Below are 15,105 nucleotides of genomic sequence, written 5' to 3'. Positions count from 1 at the left end.
ACTGAATTGAACACTCATTTGTCTTAACACATTGCAGCTTATCTTTTTTTAAATCTCAGGATATTAGAGAATTTGTTACACAACCTGACTTATGTTACATGGATAAATCAAGCATTTGAGGCACAGGTCATTTCCTTTGAATCTGTGTAATGCCATCACAAACTAGATAGTAAACACATATTGTGAGAGTGAAACCATGTCAACTCCATATCCACGACCTACTATGTTTTATGTCAAAAATTTAATTTGATCTTTTTACTTTTAATATCCCTCTGTTTCTAGGCGCAACACCAGCATCTATCCATCAAAGGTCCTCCTGTTGTATTATATCACCTATGACACACCAACCAAAATCGGCAGCCGGCAAAATATAGCTTATTTGCTGGCATCATTTCAATCATGTGGTGTTTCAAAAAAAAAGTTCATTCACATCACAGTTTGCCATAGCTGCAACTGGAAGACAGTATAATATAGTCTAAGGGTTGCCATTCGATCAGGTATACCATTACAGTACCCTGCTCACTGTCACTTTTTAAAGTATGGCACAGACCTGGTAACTCTGCTTAGACTTTAGGTAGCACTATAAGGAATTGAATCACCACAAATTGGTTGAGATCATCAAAAATATTTGTGGGAACAATTGTCTAGCACCCTGAGAGACAAATAGTAGTAAGTCATACTGTTTTGTGTGAGGTATATAAGCTAATACATAATGCATTTAACATCTGATTTGCAGAATAAAGCTTTTTATGTCTGTCTGTCTATGAATGTCAAAACCAAACCATTGACTAGGCTACTATACTAGTAGTAAGTAGTACTACTTCCACTATAACTGCTACCACATTTACAAGAATGCATTCATTAAAGGATAGTAATACTATGTTTGCACAAAATAGTAAGGAAGGATATAAATATTATATAGAATTTCAAAATCAATTAACATTACATAATAATTACTGTACATCATTATCCTATAACTGTGCCTTTGCAGGAAGAAGAAACATGAGATCTACATAATGACCTCATTGCTGCATCTAAAGACCACAAACAGAACAGGCCCCATAAGGCCAAGTCAAAGACAGGATATTCCCAGCATGCATTTCACAGGGGTCAATATGCTAATTTTAGCACAGCAGCCAATGGCAGTTCAGGAGTTGTGCTCCAGATACAGGGGGGGCTAGATCAGGTTACACGGCGGAGACACGAACAGGGTACGTGCAGCAATAAAGAGGAGACTCTATGCTCGTAAGTCTGAAACGTTCAACAGACTGATCTGATACTTTTACTATATGTACTGTATGTACACCCCACCCTCTTTCCTCATTTGTCACACTATTGACACCATAAGCATTGATGATGTGACAGCATTACTCTATTGGGGTGGTGGTGTGTGTCTCCCTTGGTCTGTGAGGACACATGACCTCCGACATTGTAACTTTGAGAACAGTAGTAAATCCATCATCTTCTCTCTGACAGAGTTGACAGGCAGCTACGATCTGAGAGCAGAACAGCACCATCCTTGGACAAAGTGTACGGTATCTGAAATGGCCCACAGGAATGCAGTCGAGGTAGTCTCGTCTTCCCTGATGGTTTTGTAGCCTGTTGCAAACACACAGGTGAAAATGGGTGTTATATGGCAATGTGGTTTTGTCTTATTGGTCACATGTATCCAAAAATAAAACCTATTGAAGGTCCAGCCTTTAATTTAGGATGCCCACTGTTTATTTATACTCCACTAGCCTGTTTCTAACAACTCTGATGCTGTATAACTTGCACTCCTGATGTTCACGTAACACAGTATCAATTCCTGCGTGCGTTATCACTGGCCCTCAAAATATGCTGTTCCCTGCCTCCCTATTAAGTAATATGATTAATAAACCATGAGGTGACTTATTCTATCCTCAGAGCAGGAGTGAGTTTTCATTTTGGCACCTCGGAGCTGAGGCCATATCCATTCATAGATGGCTCTGTGGACCCCACAGCAGCCAAGATGCACACGTATCATTCAGCATATGACAGCTTGAGGGCCTGAGGGAATGGTGCAAACCTTGGAAATACTGTACCACACCCTGGTGTCACATATTATGCACACATTCATGAAGACTTAGCACAATTGCATTGGTGAACAAAGCTCAGAGGTGGTGGAGAAATGAGACACACATACATGCACACGCACATACACACAGTGACTATTGACTGGCAGATAATGAAGATGAATATCATCTCCTATGCCAGTCTATACGTTTGTCTGTGCTAAGAATGGAGATGAAAGCGTGTGAGTTGGTGGCAGGCTGCTGGTGTTAGCTCTGGTGTCAGGTGTTACAGATCCCCACATGGATTTCATCTGCTGTTCAGTGTTCTTAAGAGCTTCCTGTCAAAAAAGCAGATACTCATAATCCAGTCTGTCGACAGCAGTTGGCGTGAACTGACTGAACCCGATCTATGCTGTCCATGAACTCAAATTAGTCTTGTGCAGCACCGTTATTATTTGCTCTTCTTGTTCCCATCTGCCTTCTAACACATGTCAATCTTTAGACAAAATATATGCACACATAATGACAGCACACTTATGACATAGACAGCAATATATGGTATAGTTATAGTACACAACTTTGTTATTAAATCTGCCATTTTGGTCAGCTAGGCACTACCAACTGAGGGATTGTTATTGTGTTCAAGTAGTGTTGCTAGGCAACACCACTTGGACATCCACGCCCAGAACTACAGTAAAAATGGCAATTTAAGTGGAGTTATGATTATGATTACATTTGCAAATGATTATTGTAGATGGTGGTGCATGGTTGCCTGTTGTAGAATAGCATTAAAAAAATCAATTCAATTCAAAGAGGATTCATTGGCAACAACAATTTTTGGCAAGAACAATTTTGCCAAAGCATCAGAGTAAAATTTGTCCAAATATTTGCACAGTACACAATATCAGTAATATGAACATTAACACAACATTAATATTGGCATACATCATTTATACATATAATAATTGGAAATAATAAAGTGAGAATTAGGGTCATTTCTCATACAATTGGACGTCTTTTTGAAACCAGTGGAGTCGCCCCCTTCTGACCATCAAAAAGAATGCAGGTTTAAGGCACTGGCTTCACTTTTCAGACTCAGAGTTTGGCACTTTTTTTATTGGCCAATATACATTTCTAAAATAGTTTTTAGAGAGAGGAGGGATGAAATGTCTAAAGCCAGTGTTATATTACCTATCCGGCTACAGAGCAAACAGAGCAGTAAAGGACTGGAACTAAACATCAAGAATCAATTAGTGAAAAATCCTGTCACCTTGGCTGCAGAACTTAATTCTTTTTTTTATAAATTCTGTTCAAGAAATATCAAGTCTGTTAACTGCACCTGACTGTGTTTATCATTCTGTCAATTGCGAACAGCCTGTTTTTAACATAACTGAAATCTCTGAAAGAGAGGTAATGAAAATGATTTGCTCTCTTAACAAATCTAATGCCAATGATGACTATGGATTTGATGCTAATTTTTTAAAACTTCACATAGAGTCTCTGGTTCGCCCCATCATGCAGCTGGTAAATCTGTCTAACAGGCATTCTGTTGTCCCGACTAACTGGAAGGTGAGCACGGTGAATCTTCAAATCTGGAAGTAAATCTTAAATCAACAACTATAGACCAATCAGTATTCTTCCTGTCATCTCCAAAATAATAGAAAAAATAACTAAGGTGTCGAAATGTCATTTCTATACACAGGCCCTCAATTGATTCAGATCATATCTTGCAGACAGAGAGCAGAGTGGTGGTCTGCGGTGTCAAATCCCCTTAGGGATCCATACTTGGACCTATTTTATTTTCTTTTTACATTAACAATTTCTTTGATGTCTGTAAGGGTGTCAATGCACAGTTGTACATGGATGATGTGGTCATTTTCGCCCCTGCTAAAAACATGACAGAGGCTGCTCAAATACTCACAACAGCAATGGCTCATATTCAGGACTGGCTCACTGATTCATGTCTTTCTTTAAATGTTGAAAAAGTGTCTACGATTTTTGCTAAAAGGCAGCCAAATATTGATCATTCTGGTGTCTTTCTGGGAGGGGAGGAGCTCGCTTTGGTGAGAGAGTTCAGATACTCGACACTCTCATTCAGGAAACACATCAAAAAAAGTGTCTAAGTCTGTCAAATACAACCTACAATTTCAGACAGATCAGGAATTCATTAACTAGCAGTGCAACTTTGATGTTTTACACTGTATGATCTTCTCACATATAGACTACTGCTTAATGAGCTGGTCACTGGCATGTATGACAGCACTCACACTGATAGAATCTCTCTATAAAAAAGCCCTATGTACTCTAAAAAAACATAACTTTTTAAGTTTCCATAATTTTAAAACTTTTAGATTTGCCTGTTTTGGATATATATGAGTCTCCATGGTCTTGCTCCACCACCGCTGAATGAATTCATTAGGAAAAAGACTCTGGGAGGTATGAGCACCAGGGCTTGTGATAGAGGAGACTGTGAGAATCCCTGGTATCCTTCTCATTGTGTAATATATTGTTGTGGGTGTTGTCTCGTCTATTTGTATTTTATCTATTTATTTGCTGTCTTTTCTATTTGTATCTTTATTATTATTATCATTATTATTATTATTATTTTCTACGTCCGTGGGTACGTGAGAGTCCACCATGGTTAGCATAACCTAATTTCTTGTAATCAGACGGAGTACATGTGGGCTCTGTGTTGACATCCATGTACCTCCAATTTATTGTGACCATGGGACTTTTCCACATTCATCCATGAGGCTACTACGCTACAACCAATAGTGCCTGTATATGTACAATGATATGAGTGTCTTCAGAAAGGAAGCATCAAAAATACCATTACACTAAGCCATTTGTACAACTTTTTTTTTAAAGTAATGACTCCATATATTAGAACTTATAATTAGAGAAGGTACGCAAACAAATGATTGCTTCATATTCACCCCAATGGTCAGCATTAGAGTAAAGTGGTTTTTATGGCCTAGTTTAGTACTTTAGATTAAAAAAGTTGGCTCATACAAAATGTATACGTAGTGTACTCTAAGACATATTTAAATTATGTCACTTAAAGGTGCAATGTGTAGGATTTGGTGGCATCTAGGAGTGAGGTTGTAGATTACAACGGAATACCCCTCACTAACCCCCTTCCCCTTCCAAGTGTGTAGGAAAACACTGTGGTTGTGAAACTCATGGAAAACATGAAAGACCCTCAGTGTTTGGTATGTTCATTCTAGGCTTCTGTAGAAACATGGCTGTGCAACATGGCAGGGGACCTATCCCTATGTAGATATAAACAGCTCATTGTAATGTAATGAAAACACAAAGATTCCTACTGTCAGGTGGTTATACATGAATTAAAATATATTTTAATATTATATTCCATTTCTGCCAAGTCCGTTACGCCAGAGGCCACTCAATTCTACACACTGGAACTTTACAGTGCGAGTTCTTTTAATTTAATAATGTAGCCTCTTCTTATGCACAGCCAGCTTCATTACACATAGTCTTAGTCAACATGAGATTCACCTGTTAAACATACCAGCATATATAGGTTAGACCTTGAATATGTTCATGTTATGTCACTCAATTAAACATTAGATAATGGAAAATGAAACTGATATCTATGGACGGTGAAAGCCCTTCTCACATTAAAAGAGATCACAGCCAGATGGCACCAAGTTTCCATGCAACGTTGTCTTAAGTCTGTCCTCTAGTGGTTTAAACAGAAAACACTGACTCTCACACAGCAGAGGGAGCTAATGAAAGTGTTACCAGCCACGTCATTAAGAGGCAATACTCTCCTGACTTCAAAGACCTTTCTTACCATTCAGAATCTGTCACCACTGCCACCAGAGGAAGGATATAGATCTGAATGTCTTTTCCTGTCTGCATTTTGGCAAAAAAACAGAGAGAGACAAACATTTAACAAAAACATTTTTATTTGCCCTTCCTCAAAGGCAAAGCAAGTGGATTTACAATATGGAATGTTCTTTGCAAAAGCGCTAAAAAAATACAAAAAGTATGCAGTTGCTCAGGGCTGTTTAAAGTTGTTCAGCACAACAGATTCCAGCTGCATTAACGAGCCGGATGAATAAATATTCTCATTGGGTCGTGTTTTCATTCCCCGTGGTCGACAGTGCTAGTGACAGCACTATTGTCAATCTCATCTATGTAGTCATCCTGGACACTATGGTTGCCGTGGTTACCATGGTCACTGTGGTGATCCGTATCACGATTCAGCTGTGCATATTCCACTGACCCCTGCTGAGAGGGGAAAAAATGAAATATGAAGCTTGTGTGTAGAAATAATGAGAGCTCTACACTTTGAACTGGACGGAACTGGACTGATGCTGGTTGCAAGATGACTACCGTACATGACACTCATGCCCTGCTGACTGCTTTTAGTTAGCAATTTGTGATTCATAACATGATGTTAACACATTATAGAAAAAAAAGATTTTTGTAAATCTATTTTATATTCATTAGTTATTTTAATTATTTTTGTTGATTACGTTAGGTTTAAAAACATTTGTGAATTTCCTTGAAATGACTGCACCATTTAAATCCACGTAAACATAAATATTCATTAACTATTGTAAAATGTATTTTTCATTTATGATGTAGCCCTACTGTATGCTTGTCTGTAGGCATGTTCAGCTGGCCTGTTGTGTACTAACTAATCGTTTTTGGGTTAATTTACTGGAATTGATTATTTTGAAGTGTATTGGTTAAACAATTAGTGTAACTTAGCCTAATCACATGTTTTTTTTTCTGGGAAAAGATTCTTGGGATTTATCAAGAATTCATGGACCAGTAAATTAAAACATTACTGAATGTTTTTACAACTTGGAATAAAACTATTTCAGTTACCTACAAACAATACAAAAAGAACACAATGTGTCTCTGAGCAAAGACATAATAAATAGATATGTGTATGTGTGTGTGTGTGTGTGTGTGTGTGTGTTTGTGTGCCTATTTGTAGTATAAGCGTGTGCTCTATGCATGATGTGCGTTAATGTGCGTTTCTACTTACACCATCAGCCATCTCTGGAACACCTGAAAAAACAAAACCAGGGGACATGCTCAGGAAACAAAAGGAGTCTGAGGATTAAAGAAAGGCTTGCATAGTCATCACTATCCTCATGAACAGCTCCCTGCTCCCAGGAAATGGGGAACTTATCACGTCACACACATTCACTTTACTGTTAATGTGTGCATGCTAATAGAGTCTTTTCTTACAAGCAAGTCAGCTCATAGAGCAAAAAAACAAACCTGATATTGTGCTCTCCCTCACCACTGCTGTATCATTGTTGATACCAATGCAGCTGACATTTAAACTGTTAGGAGTTATTAGGGACAAATGACTAAACAATGGACAAGAGTTCCTCCCATGAGTATCACACAATGGAGCACGATGCCCACTCAGTCTTACCAGATGTACTCGCTGTTTGGCTATAATTGTTTGAACAGTTCCCTTTGACGAAAGCAGGAAATGGACACCTGGTGACTGGGCCTTCTGTTTTAATGGGACATTCTTTCACTAACAATGCAGATGTTTACAGTTAGAGCTGATCCTGTTTCCTGGCGCTTTTTTTCAAACTTTAAAACATGGCCTAATTTTTTGTCACTGTGTAACATCAGAGGGGTTTGATTGAAGAGGAGGATGTTTTTTCATACCTTGTTTGGAGTTGCGTACTTCGCTGTACACCGTGTCTGTTCCCTTTTTCACTGGTGCTGTCAAGGGAAAAACACATTATTTGTTTAGACACTGCCTCTAAGGTCAAAATTATTGCGATTTATTTTGAAGATGTAACTGTATACTTTATAAAAATATGAATGTTCAAAGGTAGTCTCACCTCTGTCAGGATCTGCCCTTCTGGTCTCAACTTCAGTATACTGAGGTTCTGGGTTTTCTGGAGAGGTCACACTATTCTGGTCATCAGACTCTGGAGCACAATACAGTAGAAAGTTAAACTTCACAGCATTTCAATATTATTTTTGTCCACCAGTATAAAAGTTACAGAAAGTAATATTTCAAATGTATTTCCTTAATGTCAACAAATTCTATATAAGTATTGTCTGTGAGGTCAAACATAGTTAGTTTATAGTTCATTCCTCTGTATTCTCCCTCTCTGAGTGACATGTTCCTTCCTTCCAACAAACAAAGCCACTGTAGGTTTTTTTTTTCTAACCCAATCCAACGCATACTTCCTGTGCTGTAAAAATCCACTAAAGCACCAACTGTGTATTTATATGCCGCTGAAAATAGTCCCTAACAAATGCACATTTTCACAATCCACATACAGGGTAGGGAAGTCAGAAAGTACAGAGAGACTGGCTAAAGCATGGTTGGTTATGGTCTTCTAATTCAATTTGTGGACAACAAGAAAAATGTAGAATAACACTAGCCTCATCCTTTAATAATTGTATCACTACAATTAAAACCCTACTCACCAGAGCCTGATACATGTTCACTCCAAACACTCTTTCCAATCATGCCAGGAGTGGCTACACAGAGAGGACAAACAGCACCGGCCACATGTCAAATTACATTTTTCTTCTGTTAATATGATTTACACAACTGCTTTAATATGTCAAAATAAATAGTACCGGTAAACGAATTTAACATTTTACTTATACTAGTAATTTGAAGAACAGTTTTCATATCAGCATACTAGACTTTACCATTGGCAGCCTCATTGACCTCTGCCTGGGTGAGGCTCAACCGCTCTACCTTGTTGCTGGCTGACTTCCTATGAAGAGGTAGACACAAAACACAATCAGCTCTGTAAAACAGGAACATTTGTGGACGTCACCATACTATCTACTCCTGTAATTCACACTACTTTGCCTTAAAACACATATTATTGATAAGAACATGAGCAATGTTACTCACACCGACAGTGTGCCTGTTCTTTTCCTCTTACATCGAAGGAGATGTTTTTTGAGGACAATAAAAAGGATCAAGGCCCCTGTGAGCAGGATGCAGAGGAGTACTATGAGACCTTTCTTCCACCCAGCCATCTTCACTGTAGAATACATAAAATACATGGATATTGAAATTGAATTATATTTTAATTTAATGTTAAAACACAGCATATTAGATTCAAAATTGGCAGCAGGAATGTCATGGTTAAGATCATTTTAAACACATTTAAAAAAATGTGAATACATGGATAACCCAGTGCCTACTCTCATTAACATAATGAGGTTCCCAGTTCTTCCTCTAACCAGCACAAATACATGCCATACCCCAAACCCTTAAAATCAAACCTCCTTTTAGACACTTTTTTACACTGTATTTATTTTCCTATATAGTTGTTTTGATCATTAGTGGCAGAGTCCGGCACTCATTTGCAGGATTCAATTCACCTACTTAAGCATGAGGGACTTACTTACTTGATACATATTAATATCAGCCAAATGTTTACTCTTCACTCTCCTACAGTAGTGTTGTGTCATTGGTGAATGATTACTTCCTGAAATTATTAGTTTAGCCGAACTCTAAGTCAGTTGTGAACGAACGTGATTCATTCGGAGGAATACACGCACTCACTTTGTGAGATTCAAGTCATTTTTCGCAGGAGGAATGGGGTGCATTCAAGACAGCAAATACACCGCTGATTCAGGTTGCTATCAGCAACATTGGTCTTGGAGTATAATCCAGACATATGACATTATCTTAAAGTAGGAAATAGTTCCAAATATTGAATTTAATAATTAGGTGTCCTGAAAATATACATGCTGTACATAATAGAGTAGGCATTTTTATTGCAATGGGTATCTTTATCCAACTAAACTTTCAGCCTACTGGCTTATTTTTCACAAATGACCATTTTGATTTAGCGAGCAGAACTGAACATTCGGCCATGTTTCAGAGTCAGTGAACAAATCTTTTTAATGAATTTTTAATTAAGTGATTCTAATGTTTCAAAATAGTTAAAAGCACTACAAATTAAAGGCGTTCAACTCACAGGGTGGCTTTCAGTGCAAAGCAGCCACAGTAAAAGAATTAACAACCACAGTGAGCTATACACCTCCAACTCAGCAAGGGACCAACTCCTATTACTGCGTCCCACTGGAAAACTACTCATGCTATGCACAGCATGAAATGAGATCACATTTGCTCATGGTATGATGGAAGGGGCTAATTATTGATGGACTTCTTTATCAAAACAACATGAGTTGTCTGGCTGTACTGTAAACAAACACACCATTGGTCCACCCGCTGTATTTCTTGAAAAGTAGCTCTTTGCTGTAGTGTTAAAACATTTGCTGTTAACAACACACACACAAACACACACACACACACGCACACGCACACGCACACACACACACAATCATCCACGCTATTAATTGAAAATAAAACGCACCTCCAATCATGACAGGCCGACTCTGTTTGGGTTCGTTGGCCTGGTTGGTGCTCACACAGTAGTAATTCCCTCTGTGGTGTCCTTTAACATTAGAGATGTTGAAGGTCCCTCTCAGTATCTCTGAGGTTTGGAAAGCAAGTGCACGGCCTGTCTCATTGTGGTACCAGGTGAACGTGATAGGAGGCGTGCCTCTATTAACAGTGCAGACAAGAGTCACATCTTGTCCTTCAGGGATGTCCACCATGTTGGACTCAACAGTCAAAATTGGTTTCGACACTGGCTCTGCAGAGAGTAAAATGTGTGTTAAACCTGCGATTCACAATGCTTACATACAATGTTTGATTGAATGCGATGTCAACGTTCCTGCATCCAACACACCTATGATTGTAGTTGAATGTCGCAGCTGATGTCCTATCACGGGAGGCTGGCGTTCATTGTTTTTTGCATGGCAAAGAAACACGTTGATGTCTGAGCTCTTCTGGATGGCTGAGGTGTTGAAGATGGCTTGTTCCCCCGGCTTCCTCACTACAATGAGCTGAGGGGTCCTCTTCGGGCCGTAGAGGGTGTAGTTAATGGGCAGGGTACCGTTGTCACAGCGACAAAGCAGCTGGAAGCTCTTTCCCAACACCAGCGTTCCCCCAACCACACTCAAAGTGGGATTTGAAGCAGGAACTGAGAAAACGATTGTCCGACAAATAGTCAGTGAAGCAGCAAAAAGGAGAATATGGACAGAAAAAACATCTTTATTGTGATAATATAGTGATTATTTTGCTTCTGTCCTTGTTCCACACACTTGACTTACCTTTGACTTTAACAACAACTGTTTGGCTTTCTTTTACAAAACTGCGTCCACGAGAAGCAGCCTGGGCTTTACAGGTGTAATTGCCATTTTTGTTGGGCTGTGCCACATCAACGTATGTCTGTCCACTGGTGAGTTTGACATTATCTTTGTAGATGGAGAACTGTATTTGTTCATGGTTGATCCTCTCATGAACATACTCGGATACAGAGCAGTTGAGTTTGAATTGTTCCTTCTCAAATATGTCTATGGGGTTCACACTCAGGTGTGGCTTTGAAAACAGCTCTGATGGGGTGCAAAAACCAACAATCTTTATACAGTACATTTACATTTTAAACAGAAAATGGGTTTAAACATAAGATAAGGTGGGGCTCAAGGTTATATTAGATAATTTATTATGAGGAGAATATTTGATACTTGCCTTTGACTGTGATGGCTTGAGTATATTCTTTTTGCACACTGCCCCACATCGCCTTGCAAACAAAGTCACCAGAGTCGTCATTTTGTACTTTGACTTCATGAATGAGACTGCCTTGTGCACTCTTGAGGATATGCTTGTCCTTAGTCAGGAATACCAAAGTGTTATCTGGTGGATTCACCACTTTACAGACCACTTTGATTGAATCACCCTCATAGACATTTGTGGAGGGCAGCACATTCATGATAGGATCAATGTAGAGTTCTGAAAAACAAAACTCAGAATAGTTAATCACAAACTCTTCTTAAAGCAATGTGATCTTTTCTTAGAGACATAACTGTTGCTGATCTAATCACCTCTGACTATAACTTGAATCTCGTTGCTGTGGTTGGAGGGTCCGGACCCAGTGAGCTCATAGTCACAGTACAGGTGTCTGTCTCCAACCTTCTTCAGGACCAGCTTGGTCTCTGTTGAGTTCTGAGTAGGTGCTGTCTTCTTTATCAGCTGAGGCTCTCCCGTCCTGAATTTCTGGTAAAACCGGAAGATAAGGTCTCCTTTCTCCTCTGGAGCACTGCAGGTGGCTATGAAGTCTTCACTCGCAAAAAGTTTACTCTTATTTAACCGAAGAATGGGCGTCTGCAGGCCTGAGGAGAGACAAATCCAATATGACAGATATAACAGTACACACACATATGAACTGCCTGGGTGTGTTGCTAAGACAGCCAGTGCCATTTGTAGTTGGGTAATTACTGTTTTAGTTCTCAGGTTGTGAGAAATTTAAAAAAACTGATGGCCATAGAAAGTTTGAATTGAATCAACAGATATAATTAAGATTCAAGATAGCATACCCATGGTTTTTCATGGTGGAGCCTATTTATAGGAAATGTGTGTAAATTTGACATCCCTGACACTGGTTTTCCAAAGTTTCCTATGAGTCATAAGACATTTACTCCATGCATTGTGACATTTTAAAACATGTTGTTTATTTTAAAACTAAGTTGGAAACAATTGCAGCATTGTTTTGTTTTTCTTTGTCCTCTGAGTTGTACCGAATGCAATGCTTTTCAGCAGCTCCCTATCAAATGTTTGATGTTGGAGCTTCCTTGAACACAGCACCATTTTCAAAATCATTGCAACTCGAAGGTGCATTACTAACTAAAAATAATAACACACACAAAATGTTTAGAATGATGGATTTTCTAACTCATGGCCTTACTATTGATATATGGGAAGAGTATTAAGTTCAAGTATTTTCATGTTATCTTACCCACGTTTTACAACAGACGAAAGACATTAAAACCAAATAATCCATATTCATACAAAATATACAACATATTGTGCCATGTTGTCCTTTTCAGCCATACCTGTGATGATGAGTTTTTCTTCGGGGCTGCTTCTGGTCTTCTCATTGACTGTAACCTCACATTCATAACCCCCAGAGTCGGCTGCCCTGGCTGGGTTGAGTTCATACAGCAATGTGTCTTCTGTGGTGGTATTGGAGTAGACCGTAATGCCGTTCTGTATAATCTTGAAAGTGTTCCTCAGGGAAAGAGAGATTTCTTTCTTGCTTGAGACAGACACCTGGCAGCGAAGAGTCACTGGTGTTCCGCTCTCAACTGCTCTGCCGGGTTCGATTGTCAGTTCGACGCCATCTATAATGAATACTGTGGGTTCCAGTACCACACAAACATGCACACATAGTAGAGAGAAATAATGTGATTACGACTATACGTCTTACTTATATTAAACCAACATAAGGGACTGATACAATACAAGAGTCAGAGTCTATTATTCTCTCAACAATAAAGGTGAAGTCCAGAGGAAGGCGCTCCCTTGCAATCTACTGCACAGTAAGCAGGAGTTGCGAAAGGAAGGAAAAGCTTTAACAAACAATGTCTAACCCTCTCCTTCCCCTTGGGAGAGCTGTGTTGATTTATCCCAGTTTCTACTCACTCTCAGTAACAACAACTGTAACCTGCCTCAACAGCTACGAAACAATCGCTTTGTCCGCATGGTCAGAGCACTGCTTTAAATATGGGCTGAGTGATGTAGAGGTAGCTGAGGCTTACAATGACTGTGTTAACTCAGCCACAGCGGAAGTAGCACATAATGGGTAGAGTGAAACTTGATTTAGGGCTGCAACAGTTGATTATTTTCAATCTCACTTAATCTGCTGGTTATTTTTTAAATGATAGTTAGTGTAAAATTATGTTGTATTGTCCAACCAATAGTCCAAAAACCAATAACATTAAATCCATTATCATTTACAGCAAAAAAGCATCAAATTTACAAATATTTGGTTTTCCTGCTAGAAAAATGATTAAAACAATTATTCTATCATTTAAATAGGGTTACTAGGGTTGCTAATTAATTACTAATCGATTTATCAAATAACTATTGCAGCTCTAAATTCTTTCTTGACCTTTGGGATAGTATTGACTGACACACTGGTCTTTACTGAAAGCATTTTTTTGGAGAGGTTCAAGAAGCCGAGGTGATATTTAGGATTCTTTTTCTGTCTTTCATTTTTTTGTGGAACTTTTAAGAAAGATATGCCCTTATTGGAACTTTGCTAATTCTCTTTCTTATTATCATTGACTAATATTGACTATTGACTGCCTCAATAGCTAGCTAGCAAGGAGTTCTACATAAACCTTGAAGCTAAAAGATAACAACAATAAAAATGAACATTCGGACTCAAAATTGAAGACGATCATTCATGCTCATGCTGATCTGAAAGATTACCCTGCTTCACCTGTGACAACTAAAATAGCTTCAATGAAACTCACCAAAGACATAGAAAATATCAAGGAGGCCATACGTGCATAAAACAATGACCATGCCCTGGAAAAAATCACTCTTTTGGGTGTATGAGGTAAAAATAGCCTCATTGTCTAATACAGCAAAGACTGGGTAACCTCAAACTGTCTCCACACCATAGAAACTACAACCCTCCGGACCAATTATTAGATCAAATATATAAGACAGTTATACTTACATGACTGCACTCTGGCACATTGCCCTGTGTCTGACGAAAAGAAGAGAAAGAGAAAACAGGAAACAACAAGTGAGAATCAGGTCTTAACTGTAGGAACATCCTTTATCATTGAAGCAGCACAACAGTGGGTCCTTACAGAAGTGTAGAAGGCTGGTGAGAAGGAGCAGCAGAAGCCGGTTGGGGGGTCTGGAGTCCATCCTGAGTGATGGTAGTTCACTACAGTAACATTAAGATACAGCTGCAAAGGGCCGATGAGATGGAGACCAGAAGGGCAGGGGAGGTCCATAGGAAGGGAGAGGTGGAGTGTGTGTAAAACAAACTTCTTTGTGTGTGTGTGTGTGTTAGGCTCTTATCATTAACACTCCTTCTGCTGCTTGACTGACCAGGAAATGGCTGTTACTCCATCATTTCCACATTTACTGGTCTCTATTCGTGTGCAACAGAAGGGAGACTTTTGAATTTTGCACTTGTCCAGTTTGAGAGTTCCTTAC

The 15,105-nt window shown here is 39.0% G+C and overlaps 1 protein-coding gene across 1 annotated transcript; it reads right to left on the bottom strand.

The window, feature by feature from the left end:
* Window positions 1-5,971: 5,971 nt before the first annotated feature.
* Window positions 5,972-14,811, bottom strand: pecam1a (platelet and endothelial cell adhesion molecule 1a). The gene is made up of 15 exons (XM_053338417.1): window positions 14,751-14,811; window positions 14,615-14,638; window positions 12,981-13,280; window positions 11,973-12,260; window positions 11,620-11,880; window positions 11,202-11,483; window positions 10,778-11,071; window positions 10,400-10,681; window positions 8,923-9,055; window positions 8,712-8,779; window positions 8,481-8,534; window positions 7,883-7,972; window positions 7,704-7,760; window positions 7,060-7,082; window positions 5,972-6,290 (listed from the first exon to the last, which is right to left on the bottom strand). The coding sequence occupies exons 1-15, from the start codon at window positions 14,809-14,811 to the stop codon at window positions 6,144-6,146; spliced, it is 2,364 nt and encodes a 787-aa protein (XP_053194392.1). The 3' UTR covers window positions 5,972-6,143.
* Between the last annotated feature and the right edge of the window lie 294 nt (window positions 14,812-15,105).

The sequence above is a fragment of the Scomber japonicus genome, chromosome 18, assembly GCF_027409825.1.
Source record: "Scomber japonicus isolate fScoJap1 chromosome 18, fScoJap1.pri, whole genome shotgun sequence".
In the NCBI taxonomy this organism is placed as follows: domain Eukaryota; kingdom Metazoa; phylum Chordata; class Actinopteri; order Scombriformes; family Scombridae; genus Scomber; species Scomber japonicus.
Note: the sequence above shows the minus strand (reverse complement) of the source record. Positions and strands in the feature narration are given on the sequence as shown.

Coding starts and splice junctions, on each gene's coding strand:
- pecam1a (XM_053338417.1), bottom strand. CDS start 14,811: ATGGACTCCAGACCCCCCAACCGGCTTCTGCTGCTCCTTCTCACCAGC. Junction 7,973..8,480: donor TGAACATGTATCAGGCTCTG/GTGAGTAGGGTT, acceptor ATTGTGCTCCAG/AGTCTGATGACCAGAATAGT. Junction 6,291..7,059: donor TTCCAGAGATGGCTGATGGT/GTAAGTAGAAAC, acceptor TTCCCCTCTCAG/CAGGGGTCAGTGGAATATGC.